This window comes from Anas platyrhynchos, chromosome 30 (genome assembly GCF_047663525.1).
Source record: "Anas platyrhynchos isolate ZD024472 breed Pekin duck chromosome 30, IASCAAS_PekinDuck_T2T, whole genome shotgun sequence".
Classification (NCBI taxonomy): Eukaryota; Metazoa; Chordata; class Aves; order Anseriformes; family Anatidae; genus Anas; species Anas platyrhynchos.
The window spans coordinates 5,086,349-5,101,029 of NC_092616.1; the positions used below are offsets into that span (position 1 = coordinate 5,086,349).

A 14,681-nucleotide genomic window follows, 5' to 3' on the forward strand; every position below is an offset into this window, starting at 1 on the left:
CAAATGCATGAGATACCTGACAGGGTCAGAAAAGTGGCCATTTAGTTGCAGAATAAGTAATAGGGCTGAGTTCTCCTAAAATGCTGCTTGTTGCTTGACAGAGCGTCACACTGCGACAGTCATGGTGACAGCCTGGCAGCCTTGTACCTGGGTATGACTGTGAGATCAGTCCAACAGGATGAAGGCTTTTTTCCTCATCCTTTGTGCCAAGAGAGGGGGTTTTGCCTCTTGGCAGAAGCTATCGCTGCCACATGTCACCTGGGCAACCTCTGTGATTGGCATCCGCACTTGGGGACAGAGATACGCAAAGCCCCGGTTCCACTGGCATTCATTCTAAGCTGAGAACCCAAGGCCTTCACCAGAGATGGTCACCGGGGAAGGCACTTTCTGGACTCCTTGCAACAGGTTGCATTAATTCTGCTATAGCTTATGTCAATTGTGAGTGCCTGGAGTGTTTTGGACTCTTCTAGAGGTGAATTTGGAGTACGGGAATGCTCTATACAAACACAAAAGAGCTTTGATCTATTAGCTTGCGCTCAGTGACTTCTGTCCTAGAGGTTATTTAATGAAAGCCTGGAATATCTGGGGTGCATCCTTGTCCTACAGACACTCACACACTGGCTGGTAATGACTTGGTTACTGAAAATACAGTCTGGCAGGGGACTTCTACTTCCCAGATGTCTGCTTGAAATACAACGCAGCAGAGAGGAAACAGTCTAGGAGGTCTTTGGAGTGGGTGGAAGATAACTTCCTGACACAGCTGGTCAGTGAGGCAACCAGGGAAGGTGCCCTGCTGGACCTTTTGCTTCTGAACAGAGAAGGACTTGAGGGGAATATGAAAGTTGAAGGGCAAATCTTGGGCATAGCGATCATGAATTAATAGAGTTTTTAATTCTTGGAGAGGTAAGAAGAGGGGTTAGAAGAATTGCCACCCTGGAATTCCAAAGGGCTGACTTTGGCCTGTTAAGGAGCCGGCTTGGCAGAGTCCCTCGGGAGGCAGTCCAGAAGGGCAAAGGAGTCCAGGAAGGCTGGGCACTCTTCAAGAACGAAATCCTAATGACACAGGAAAAGGTCATCCCCATGTGCTGAAAGATGAGCCAGCAGAGAAGGTCAACGTGGCTGAACAGAGCTTTGGCTAGAGCTGAGGAAGAAAAAGAGAGTTTATGACCTTTGGAAGAAGGAGCAGGACACTCAGGAGGATTAACTACAAAGATGTTGTGAGCTTGTGCAGGGAGAAAAGTAGAAGGGTTAAAGACCAACTGGAACTCAGTCTGGCTACTGCCAAAAAGGAGAATTAAAAATGTTTTTATAAATGCCTTAGGAACAAAAACAGGACTAAGGAGAATCTCCATCCATAATCAATGCAAGGGTATTGAAGGAACTGGCAGAAGTACTTACCAAGACATTTTCTGTAATTTATCAGCAGGCCTGGCTGTCAGGGGAGGTCCCAGTCAACTGTCAGCTAGCAAATGTGATGCCCATCTACAGGAAAGGCCAGAAGGAAGACCCAGGGAACTACAGGCCTGTCAGTCTTATATTGGTGCCAGGGAAGGTTATGGTGCAGATTATCTTCAGTGCCATCATACGACACATACAGGATAACCAGGTGATCAGGCCCAGTCAGCATGGCATGAAAGGCAGGTCTTGCTTAACAAACCTGTTCTATGGAAAGGTGATGCACTTAGTGGATGAGGGAGAGGCCGTGGATGTTTTCTACCTAAGGTTTAGTAAAGGTTTTGACTCTGTTTCCCAGAGTTAAATCCAATTGGCAGCAGGTCACAAGTGGAGTCCCCCAGGACTCAGTACCGGGGCCAGCAACAGGACAAGAGGAAATGGCCTCAAGTTGCACCAGGGCAGATTTAGGTTGGATATTGGGAAAAATGTTTTCCCTGAAAGGGTTGTGATGCACTGGAACAGGCTGTCCAGGGATGTGGTGGAGTGGTCATCCCTGGAGCTGTTCACAAGACGTGTAGATGTGGTGCTTAGGGACATGGTTTAGTGGTAGATGTGGCACTGTTAGGTAAATGGTTGAACTTGATGATTTGAGAGATCTTTTCCAATCTACATTATTCTATGGCTCTATGGTTCTATGAGTCTAACATAAGTCACAATCATTGGAAGGCAGCCACTGCAGTCTGGGAACTCAAGACTATGGCCTGGACAAGTCTGTAGGTTCTGCAAGGGATTCCTGTGGGCTGGCACCACACGTCCTGGAAGACTTGCCAGTGGATTCCTGGAGTTCACTACACTTGAAATTGCCACTGAAACCCAAAAATATTCATGTTTGTCCATGTGTGATAAACTCAGGCAGAAAGACTCAAGAATAGGCGACTTTAAGTGGCTGTGGCAGAGCCCAGCAGCTTGTCCCAGTCTGGGAATATGTTACATTCCAACTAGGGAAATTAAAAGGGATTAGTGCAAACAGACCCATCAGGTCAATCCGCACAGTAAGGGAAAGTAATAGTTATTGTGTGGTGCATTCGGGCATCAGGAGACTCAAGCAGATGTAATCCAGTTCATCCGTGAGCTAAGACAAACACCGTGAGCAGAGCAAAGGACATGGAGTGGTGCCCTCCCATGAAGGAGGATGCAGAATGCAGCTGTAAGAGGCGTCTTGCTTGTGCCACAACCAACTCAGGTTCAGCTGAAGTGAAAGCCCCAGCCCAGGACAATGGAGTGAAGGTCCCTGGGCACAACTGCAGAAAGACTTTGCAAGACCTCTGCCAGTGACAGCTCAAAGCACCAAATGCATCTTGGTGGTAGTAGGTCCTTTTGGCACATGGGCAGATGTCCTCCCTGAAATTGTCCTGCACATCAGAAAGCCCCCTGGGCAGCAATGACATCACTGCAGAGGGGACGGCGAGGGGCTGGCAGAGCCCCATCGAGGGGCTGGCTGGGGGTCCCCTCTGCTACAGCCACCTGACGGCGCGGGGCAGGCAGGAGGGCAGGCAGGGTTGTGGCCGCCTTGCTCAGGACGAGCCCTGGGTGAGCTGGGTGAGAAATCTGAGCCTTAGCTCCAGCAGAAGCTCTTCTCTTTGCTCTTGAATTTTCTTGGTAACACCACTTCCAGGTGAGCTCTGCCCTTGCTAAAACCATACCTCCATCTCCACCATAAATTTCTGTTTTGGAGCCTGTCCTTGCTGTCACCCCCTGGCAGATCCTTTGTGGCTCCTTTCAGTGCCCTGTCCCTGCATCGTCCCAGCCCCACTGCCCCACACATGGTCCCACAGCCGTGTTGCCAAGGCACTGCACGTGGCAGTGCACATTCAGGCCTTGGTCGAGCTCCCCCCATTACAATCCTAATGGCATTAAGATTGTAATGTCATTAGGATTGTAATGTCCTAATGGTCCCCTCCTGCCATGGCCCTCCTTCCTTTGCAGCCTCCTCCAGCCCATGGCTCTGCCCTGACCCAGCCATGTCCCATGGGGGCATCTGCAGACAGCCCAGCTCCAGGTCTGCAGGGATGTGGGCCAGGACCAAGACCAACACGGTTGGCCATTCCCCTGACACGGGTCCTGAGTGCCAGCTCTTGACCTCCCTGCCCCCTGCCCACCTCCCTGCCCTCTGCTCACCTGCCTGCCTTTTGCCCAGCCCAGTGGCACTGGCCCCATGTCAGTGCCTACTGTAAGTTGCTGCAGGGCTCTGGGCACTGCCACCACAGCCACAGCCCCTCTGAAGGCCACAGCAGCTCCTGGGGGCACAGAGGGCTCAGCCCCACAGATGCGGACATCCATGGCACAAGCGTACAGAGGTCAGTGTCCCCTGCTGTGCCCCCTGCTCTCTTCTGCAGAAGATCCTCAGAGGCTTGCCGCCCCTCCGTGCCATCCCTGGAGGTCCTCAAGCATCTCCCACTGCCCCAGGGCCAGGGCAGCCTGACCCGAGCTGCTGCAGCCAGAAGGGTGTTTGCTATTCCCATTACTTCCTGATCAGCTGAGAGTGGGTCTCAGACAAAGAAGTTGTTTTGGTTTCATTTATTTTGTTTAAATACACAAAGGCTCTGGCTCCTTATTTATGCAAAGCCTCAGGGTCACACAAGATATCCATCAGGCTGGCTGTGGCTCCGCGCAGCCTACTTTAGTGCTTGGCAATCCTGCCCAGAACAGAGGGGCTGAAATTACATGACCTTTAGGGTCCTTTTCATGAGTCTCTTATATGTTGGTAATTGAGTACAGCAGGATGAAAAACAGCATTTTTTTATGGAAAACATTATCACACAGGGAAAAAGAAAAACAAAACCAAACAAATCCCTCCAGAAGTTAAGACAGGCTTTCCATGTCTTTACATAAACTGTAATTCATCTGAAGAAGGAAAGAAGCAGTTTATAGCTGCGGAAAGGCACGATGAGTTTCCTCAGCATATCCTGAAATATATCCATGACATCACTTTCCTAATGGCATTCTTGAGCTCCTGGTTCCTCATGCTGTAGATGAGGGGGTTCATTGCTGGGGGCATCACCGAGTACAGGAAAGCCATCACTAGGCTCAGGGATGGGGAGGCGTTGGAAGGGGGCTTCAGGTAGGCAAACATGCCTGTGCTGAGAAACAGAAAGACCACAGCCAGGTGAGGGAGGCATGTGGAGAAGAGTTTGTGCTGTCCCTGCTCAGAGGGCATCCTCAGCACAGCCCTGAAGATCTGTACATAGGAGAAAAGAATGAAAACAAAACACCCCCAAAACAGAAAACCATTAAATGTGAGAAGCTCAATTTCCCTGAGGTAGGAGTGTGAGCAAGAGAGCTTGAGGATCTGGGGGATTTCACAGAAGAATTGGTCCAGAGCATTACCTTGGCAGAGGGGCAGGGAAAATGTATTGGCAGTGTGCATAACAGCATTGAGAACCCCACTACCCCAGGCAGCTGCTGCCATCTGGACACAAGATCTGCTGCACAGGAGGCTCCTGTAATGCAGAGGCTTGCAGATGGCAACATAGCGGTCATAGGACATGACAGTGAGAAGAAAATACTCTGCTGATATCAAGAAGACAAACAGAAAGACCTGTGCAGCACATCCCGAGTAGGAAATGGCCCTGGTGTCCCAGAGGGAATTGGCCATGGCTTTGGGGACAGTTGTAGAGATGCAGCCCAGGTCAAGGAGGGCGAGGTTGAGGAGGAAGAAGTACATGGGGGTGTGGAGGCGGTGGTTGCAGGCTACAGTGGTGACGATGAGGCCGTTGCCCAGGAGGGCAGCCAGGTAGATGCCCAGGAAGAGCGCGAAGTGCAGGAGCTGCAGCTCCCACGTCTCTGCAAATGGTAGGAGGAGGAACTCAGCGATGGAGCTGCTGTTGGACATTTGATTCCTCTGGGCATGGGGACCTGTCTGAGGAGGAAAATACAGCAAGATATTATGCCAGACTCTGTGAGGAAAACTTGATTTTTTGTACAAACCTGGGAATAGTGTGCTGAGGTCAAAATAATCCAATTTCAATGTGCAGATCTCCAAAATCCTCAGATATTGGGGATTGTCTCACTTCTCCCCACGTAGCAAGAGACAGACAGATCCTTGCATCTGACCTAGTCAAAATGTCCAGTAGCATTTCCATGCCCTTATCTCTCACGTGTCTTCTCCATGGATAGCACAGAGCTGCTATGGCAGAGCTGTGCCCTAGTGGAGGACAGCCTGCAGCCCAGCAGAACCCTTGCAGGAAAAGAGTGGAATGCCCTAAACATGGGGTGACCCAAACACAGAGACAGCTCATTCACAGCCCCACACACAGCATTTCCACAACCCTACGCGTCAGGAAGGGACATGGATGCTTTCCCTCCATTAACATATCTGCATGGCAGAATGTGCAGGATCTGTGTCTGAGCTGCATCTGAAATATCCTCTACATCGCTGACTCCACAGGCAACTCATGAACAAGTTCCCATGCAATTATGTCTAGACATCTGTGCTGGGGGAGGGGAAGAGTCCAGGAGGCTGTACTATGGAAGGCATCAGCAGTGCAGGGATGGCAGGGAGGTGCCCAAATCGCCTCTGCCATGCGGATTCTGGGAGCAGCTCCCTCTCATTCTCTGCGGACAGTTCTGCAGCCTGCAGCTGTCCCTGCCTGCAGCTGGGTCTCTGTCCCCACGCCTCCTGCCTGCAGCTCACAGCCCCCATCCCACCCGCTGGGTGTTCAGCTCTGCCCTGCAGACACCTCCTGGCAGCAGGGCTCTGCCCAGGGGCAGCTCGCTGGGGGCACGTCCTAGAGCCCAGGGCACACAGACCCTGCTGACACTGCATAGGTGGTAATGGAGCTTTCTATGGGCAGTAAAGGGACGTGTTACAGTTCTTGGAATGCTCATCGTGAAGGCTTAGGAATCTTAGTATCTCTTCAGAAGATTTTTTTTTAAAAAAAAAAAAAAAAAAAAAAAAAAAAAAAAAAAAAGCCTCTATTTTCAATTCCACAAGGATGAAGAAGAGAAAACTGAAAGCAGAGGCTAAAGAAATATGAGAGTGAAGTTCCCTTTGAAATTCCCTTGGTGTGCTGTGGAGCTGTGAATACTCTGCCCCAGGCAGCAGCCTCCCAGCAGCAGCAGGACCCTGCCCTGCCGGGGGGGCTCCTTCCACCCGCAGCTTCTCCCCGCAGCGCCCTGGGCAGCTCCCCGGGCAGGCTGAGTGCTGAGCCTGGCAGGCGGCAGAGGCCCTGCCCCGGCACACAGCCCCTGGGCCACAGCAGGGACCCTGCTCTGCACCACAGCCCTGGACACCCCTGCCTGCACCCCCGGCTTCTCCTGCCTCCACGAACTGCAGCTGCATTGCCCTCCAGCCAGAGACTTACCGGGTGCAGGGCTGGGAAGTCTTCTCCCCCGGTGAGCTCTGGGCATGCTGCCACTTCTGCCTGCCTTTAAGCACTGTGTCTCTGCAGGCAGTGCCCCCAGCCCTGCTGCGCTGTGCAGAGGAGCTGCTCCTGGGCAGAGCTGTCTCTCTGCAGCGCTGCCCGCTTGTCAGGAGCTCCACTTGGGCCCAGGAGCCCGGCCCAGCTCAGCAGCAGAGGCCCAGCCCAAGGCCTCCCTTGCTCTGCCCCCCACCAGGCTCCCTGCACATGGCCCTGGGGCTGCAGGGGGAACCTGCTGGGAAACAGCCTGAAGGGATCTCTGGGGTTCCTTCCCTCACATGGGTACCCACTCTTCTTGACAGCAGTGTTCTCGAGTAGTTGGGTGTTCCCCAAGGAGGCATGCCTAGAGATGCCCTAGGGATAAGGGCATCCCCAGCGTCAGGACCCAGGAGTCCTGGCTGACACATTGTCCCCTGAACTCAGAGGGACACTTGGGCAGGGCTCTCAGAGCAGCCAACAGCTTTGTCCAGCCTCCCCCCAAAGCTTTGGACAGCTGACAGCCCCTGTGACACATCTTGGGAAGGGGCTCCTGACACCCTCACCTTTGGGGGAGAGATTCAGGAGCACTGGGAACAGGGAAGTCATGTCAGAGGCGATGGTCACCCTCCAGCAGCCCTCCATCTCACTTGCTGCTGGCCCTCAGCTCAGGACAAGGGATGCCTACCCTGGCTCCTCAACCACAGCTCCTCTGCAAGGTGCCCCTGCTCCTCTGCCCGTCAGCGAGGGTCGCCCAGTGCAAGCTTGCTGCCTGCTGACCCCACTCCTGGCCACAGAAGGACAGCGCTGGGGAGCACCCAAGCAGTGCCCAGCAGGGACCAGGCCTTGCAGGGAAGTGCCGGCACTGCCACTGCTCCAGTGATGATATCCTGGTGATGCAGTGCACCCCCTGTGACATCAACACATGACATTTGAAGTCCTATAAGGTCAGCAGCAAAGAGACAGAGCAACCTGGGAGAGAAATGAGGGGTTTGCCTTCTTCTCCTGAGAAAAAGATACCTCCCTTCTACCCTGTTATATTCCAGCATTTCCTGACAAATCTGACAAAGTCCAGTGGCTGTCAGGTGTTGCTGACCACTAGAGCAGGTTACCCAGAGATGCATCCAGCCTAGCGTTGAATGCTTCCAGGGATGGGGCATCCTCAGCCTCTCTGTACAACGTGTTCCAATGCCTCACCTTCCTCTGAGTGAAAAACTTCCTCCTAATACTTAACCTAAATCTCCCCCATCTTAGTTTAAAACCATTCCCCCTTGTCCTATTGCTATCAACACATGTAAACAGGCATTCCCTCTCCTGTTGAGGTCTCCCTGAGCCTTCTCTTCTCCAAGCTAAACAAGCTCAGTTAGAATCATAGAATCATAGAATATCCTGAGTTGGAAGGGACCCTTAAGGATCATCAAGTCCAACTCTTGACACCGCAAAGGTCTACCCAGAAGTTCAGACCATGTGACTAAGTGCACAGTCCAATCTCTTCTTAAATTCAGACAGGCTCGGTGCAGTGACCACTTCCCTGGGGAGCCTGTTCCAGTGTGCAACCACCCTCTCTGTAAAGAACCCCCTCCTGATGTCAAGCCTAAATTTCCCCTGCCTCAGCTTAACCCCGTTCCCACGGGTCCTGTCGCTGGTGTTAATGGAGAAAAGGTCTCCTGCCTCTCGACACCCCCTTACGAGGAAGTTGTAGACTGCGATGAGGTCTCCCCTCAGCCTCCTCTTCTCCAGGCTGAACAGGCCCAGTGCCCTCAGCCGTTCCTCGTACGTCTTCCCCTCCAGGCCTTTCACCATCTTCGTAGCCCTCCTCTGGACACTCTCCAACAGTTTCATGTCCTTTTTATACTGTGGTGCCCAGAACTGCACACAGTACTCGAGGTGAGGCCTCACCAGCGCAGAGTAGAGCGGGGAAGTTCCCTCAACCTTCCTGTATAGGAGAGGTGCTCCAGCCCTCTCATCATCTGAGTGGCCCTCCTCTGGACCCGTTCCAAGAGCTCCACATCGTTCTTGTGCTGGGGGCCCTAGGCCTGCATGCAGTATTCCTGGTGGGGTCTCACAATAACAGAGTAGAAGGGGACAATCACCTTCCTCTCCCTCCTAGCCACTTTTCTGACCCTGTCAGGATTCTCATGCATTTGACATCACAAAGAAAAGGTGGTGTCTCCTTCCCTGTGAGGAATAACCCTAAGCACCAGTACAGGCTGAATAGAGGGGGAGGATCACCTCCCTTGGCCTGCTGGCGACACTCTTCTGAATGCACCCTGTGGGTAGTTAGGGTCTGGTGGCCGGAAGATGTCGTGCTGTACGGAAAGGTGGAGCCCCTCCCTTGATGGACAGTAGCGTGTGGCCTGTGATGTAAGCAAGCGGAAGTGACGCTATGGGCCTCGGGTATATAAGCCCATGTGACTCGACAATAAACGCCATTTGCCATCCACCACATTGGTGTCTGTGAGCTGATGGACCGAGCGGCCTGGGGCTGGTCGCCGTGCCGTTCCTGAACCAGGTCGCCACTGCCCCCTGAAGGCAACAAGTGGTGCCGAAACCCGGGAAAACTCCTGGATTCGGGTGAACGGCGGCCGGAGCGGCGGGACCAGCCCGGCGGGGAGGAAGCTCCCGGACCAACAAGGAAGATGGAAACCCTTGTGAAGGTCGTATCAAAGTTGTGGAAGCTGTGGGGTGGCTCGGCTGAGGAAGCCAGGGGTGCCGGTGGGGAACCAGAGCCTGGGGAAATCTGGGAGAGACCACGGCCATGTGCGCCCCAGTACGGTGCTGAACTAGAAGACGAAGAATCGGGTGAAGAAGCCTCCGGCGGGAACGGGGATGAAGCGTTAGGTTTTACTAACACGTGGAAATGTGAGAAAGAGAACGGTTGCGGGGACGACCGGGGAGGAGGTAGAAGCGTGAGAGAGGGGCAGAGAGTCGATCGGGACGGCCATCCGAGAAAACGCTCCTGTGGCGCAAACGCCTCGCTGAGCAGGCGGCGGGGCGAGCCACGAGGCAGGGAGCGGCCCCCCCGCAGGGGTGGGGGGCGGGGCCGGAACTCGATGGGATGGTACCGGAACTCGGAGGTGAGCAGTCAGTCAAGCTCCGACTCCGGATCAGATACCGATTCACATTCGGAGGAGGAAATGGGGACAGATAGCAAAAATATCCCCATCCGAAATAAAGCTGCACCGCGAGGCAGAGAAATTCCTCTCACAGATTGGAGGAAAATTAAGATTGCGTGCACCATCTTGGCTCTATCGGCCATGCTAGCGTTCCTGGTCTGGGTGACAGACGGGGGGCAGAGGGTTCACTCAAAAACAAACCCTAAGGATGTACAAGTGATTGTTAAAGCCATTGTGGATAAAGGGCTTCATTCTGCAATGGTCTCCACCCTCATAGATGGTGTTTTCAGGGGAGATGACATGCTCCCGTTTGATATAAAACAAACTTGTAGACTGATCTTTGATGGGGGTGGGATGATCATTTTTAAACGAGAATGGGGGGACAACTGTATGAGACAGCTGGCCCAAGTAACTGGGACGGATCACACACTGTATGGCTCTAGCCTGCAGCGGCTAATGGGTACGTACCCAACAGCGATCACCCCCCAGGCGCAAGTCCAGGGCCTGAGGGCCCATGAAGGTATGGCAACTCGTGCGGCCAGAGAAGCTCCAAACAGCCGACGCCCCAACTTCAGAACAAAACTAATGAAAACTGAGTTTCTGTTCACAGGAACGGATCATCGGGCACCCCTGTAATCTGTATACCCTGGCGATATGAGGAAGACAATAAGTCAGCAAGCGTCCTGTTTAAGCCTGAGAGTTCCACACTGGCAGAATCCAGACACCAGCGAAGTGGCCTCTGTGGGTGGGGGGCTGCAATGCGTTTGTGTGATCTTATCTTTGGACCTTGTATACTAAATATGCTTGTGTTGTTTGTTAAAAGTTGGTTAGAGAAAGTTAACATTATGTTGGTAGAACACCAACAACTACTTTAAGAGTGTATTTACTCAGGGTTACTGGTTACCTCTTAGTTTTCTCCTGGTTATGGTGCCTTATGTTTTTTAGTTAAGTTATGATGTTTACATCTTAAGATTGTTATATTTTAGCTAATTTGGTTGTGCATAGGGAGGGGGGAAATGTGGGTAGTTAGGGTCTGGCGGCCGGAAGATGTCGTGCTGTATGGAAAGGTGGAGCCCCTCCCTTGATGGACAGTAGCGTGTGGCCTGTGATGTAAGCAAGCGGAAGTGACGCTATGGGCCTCGGGTATATAAGCCCATGTGACTCGACAATAAACGCCATTTGCCATCCACCACATTGGTGTCTGTGAGCTGATGGACCGAGCGGCCTGGGGCTGGTCGCCGTGCCGTTCCTGAACCAGGTCGCCGCTGCCCCCTGAAGGCAACAGAATGGCTGTGGCACAGCCCAGAAGCTTGCCCCAGTCTGGGAATATACCCCTGTCCAACTACGGAAATTATAAGGCATTAATATGAACAGACCCATCAGGTCAGTCAGCATAGTAAGGGGAAGTAATAGTTATTGTGCTGTAGGTGCAGAAGGCAATAAGCCTTGGATTGAGCCTCAGAAGACTCAAGGACATCTAATGCAGTTCATCCATGAGCTAAGACAAACACTGTGAGCAGAGTGAAGGACACTTCGAGCAGAGGAGATGGGCAACTGGCATGGCTGAGCAAGGAGCTGCTGCTTAAACTAAGGGAAAAATAGGAAAATGTACAAGAAGTGGAAGGAGGGTTATATTGCCTGGGAGGAATACGGGGGTGTCAACTAGATGTGTAGAGACGGGACCAGGAAATCCAAGGCACAGACGGAGCTGAACTTGGCAAGGGACGTGAAGAATAACAAGAAGGGGTTCTACGGATACATAGGAAGGAGGAGACAACCAAAGGAGAGTGTTCCCCCTCTGGTAAATGAGATGGAAGAACTGGCTTCCTCAGACATGGAAAAAGCTGAGGTACTCAGTAAGTGCTTTGCCTCAGTCTTCACTCGTGGTCAAGTTTCCTGTGTCTCTCAGGACCCTGAACCTTGAGGAGAGGGTGAGAGGAGTGGATTCTGTCCCACTGTGAGAGTGGAACAAGTCCAGGATTGCCTAATGAAAGTGGATGTGTACAAGTCCTTGGGGCCAGAGGGTATACATCCCAGGGTGCTGAGAGAGATGGCTGATGTGGTTGCTGAGCCGCTCTCCATCACATTCGAAAAATCATGGCTGTTGGGTGAAGCCCCCAGGGACTGGAAAAAGGGAAACATGACTCCCATTTTTAAGAAAGGGAAAACAGAAGAACTGGGGAACTACAGGCTGGTGATCCTCACCTCTGTGCCTGAGGTGATCATGGAGCAGTCCCTCCTGGAACACATCTTAAGGCATGCATGAGATAAAGAGGTGATTTGAGACAGCCAGTATGGCTTCACCAAAGGCAGATCTTGCCTAACCAATCTGGTGGCCTTCTATGATGGAGTGATGGCATCAGTGGACAAAGGAAGGGCTACGAATATCATCTACCTGGACTTGAGCAAAGCTTTTGATATGGTCCCTCACCACATTCGTCTCTCTAAATTGGAGAGGTATAGATTTGAAGGACAGCCTGTTAGGTGGATCAAGAATTGGTTGGCTGGTCGCAGCCAAAGTGTTGTGGTCAATAGTTCTATGTCTGGGTGGAGGCTGGTCACAAGTGGTGTCCCTCAGGGGTCGGTCTTGGAGCTGGTGCTCTTCAACATCTTTATCAATGACATGGGTGATGGAATCGAGTGCATCCTCAGCAAGTTTGCAGATGACACCAAGCTGAGCGGTGCAGTTGATACAATAGAGGGAAGGGATGCCATCCAGAGGGACCTGGACAGGCTGGAGTACTGGGTCCATGAGAACCTAATGAGGTTCAACAAGGCCAAGTGCAAGACGTTGCACTTGGACTTGGGCCATCCCAGGTCTTTATATAGACTGGGCAAAGAAGAAATTGAGAGTAGCCTTGTGGAGAAGGACTTTGGGGTCCTGCTGGGCGAGAAGCTGCACATGAGCCAGCAGCATGCGCTTGTTGCCTGGAAGGCCAGCTGTGTCCTGGGCTGCATTAAAAAGGAGTGGCCAGGAGGGAGAGGGCTGTGACTGTCCCCCTCTACTCTGTTATTGTGAGACCCCACCTGAATACTGCATACAGGCCTGAGGCCCCCAGCACAAGAAGGATGTGGAGCTCTTGGAATGGATCCAGAGGAGGGCCACTCAGATGATCAGAGGGCTAAAGCATCTCCCCTATGCAGAAAGGTTGAAGGAAGTGGTCTTGTTTAGCTTAGAGAAGAGAAGGCTCCACTAAGACCTCATTGTAACCTTCCAGTACTTGAAGGGAGTGTATAAACAGGAGGGGGAAATGCCTGTTCATATGTGTTGGTAGTGATAGGATAAGGGGGAATGGTTTTAAAGTAAGACAAGGGAGGTTTAGACTAGAAATTAGGAGAGCTTTTTTCCCTCAGAGGGTGGTGAGGCACTGGAACATGTTGCCCGGAGAGGTTGTGGATGCCCCATCCCTGGAGGCATTCAAGGCCTTGCTGTATGTGGCTCTGGGCATCCTGCTCTGATGGTTGGCAACCCTGCCCAGAGCAGGGGGGTTGAAAGTAGGTGATTTTTAAGGTCCTTTTCAACCCAGGACATTCCATGATTCTATGATTCTATGCCTTTCCTCCTAGAGACAGATCCCAAAGAGGCATCACCTCCCAGGGAAACCTGTTCCTGGATTGTCCCCCATAGCAAGGAGGCATGCCTAGAGAAGCCCTAGGGATAAGGGCATCCCTAGCATCAGGACCCAGCAGTCCTGGCTGCCACATTGTCCCCTCAGGTCAGAGGGACACTCAGGCAGGGCTCTCACAGTAGCCAACAGCCTTCTCCAGCCTCCCACCAAAGCCCAGAAATTGCAGCTTTGGATAGCTGACAGCTCTTGAGACGCATCTTGGAAAGGGGCTCCTGACACCCTCACCTTTGGAGTAGAGCTGCAGGAGCACTGGGAACAGGGAAGTCAGGTCAGAGGTGATGGTCACCCTCCAGCAGCCCTCCATCTCGTTTGCTGCTGGCCCTCAGCTCAGGACAAGGGATGCCCGCCCTGGCTCCTTAACCACAGCTCCTCTGCAAGGTGCTCTGCTCCTCCGCCCGTCAGCGAGGGTCGCCCAGTGCAAGCTTGCTGCCTGCTGACCCCACTCCTGGCCACAGAAGGACAGCGCTGGGGAGCACCCAAGCAGTGCCCAGCACGGACCAGGCCTTGCAGGGAAGGGGAGCACTGCCGCTGCTCCAGTGCTTATATCCTGGTGATGCAGGGCATCCCCTGTGACATCAGCCCATGTCATTATAAGGCCTGTGAGGTCAGCAGCAAGGAGATGGCACAGCTCAGGAGAGAGATGAGAGATTTCCCTTCTTGTCCTGAGAAACAGCCACTTCCCTTCTGCCCAGTTCTTTTCGGGATCAGGAACAGATCAGGGACATCTCCAAATGCTGGCAAAGGCCATGGAGCAAAGGAAGTGGAGCCTTGGAGAAATCACTACTGCCCCCTTATACCAACATGCTTCTGCTGTTGGGAGCCCTCCCATGATGGTTGGGTTTGAGGCTTGTCCTGGGGCTTGGCTTTTTCAAAAGATGGGAGCAAAGGCACCTGGGATGGAACAGCCCCTCGGTGTGCCTGAACTCCTAACTGCATGTAACTCACTTCTGAAAGAAGGATGGGTTTTACAGAGTGAATTGGAGTACATGCCAGGGCCTCAGCACCATCCCCCAGTCTGCCATGCAGGAGGCAGAGGTGGTACACGAGGGAAGGGCAGACGTACCCTCAACATGTCATGATGAGAGAGAGGAGTAGGGCAGCGCTGCAGACAAAAAGGGGAGTGGGGAGAATGGTCTAGGATGGAT

At 52.7% G+C, this 14,681-nt stretch overlaps 2 protein-coding genes across 2 annotated transcripts in view; one reads left to right on the forward strand and one right to left on the reverse strand.

The window, feature by feature from the left end:
* LOC119712973 (uncharacterized) overlaps positions 1-14,681 on the forward strand; it is a 672,213-nt gene that overhangs the window by 335,668 nt on the left and 321,864 nt on the right. The window lies entirely within an intron of this gene.
* Positions 4,352-5,287, reverse strand: LOC139999795 (olfactory receptor 14C36-like). The gene has a single exon (XM_072029419.1). The coding sequence runs from the start codon at positions 5,285-5,287 to the stop codon at positions 4,352-4,354; it is 936 nt and encodes a 311-aa protein (XP_071885520.1).

Coding starts and splice junctions, on each gene's coding strand:
- LOC139999795 (XM_072029419.1), bottom strand. CDS start 5,287: ATGTCCAACAGCAGCTCCATCGCTGAGTTCCTCCTCCTACCATTTGCA.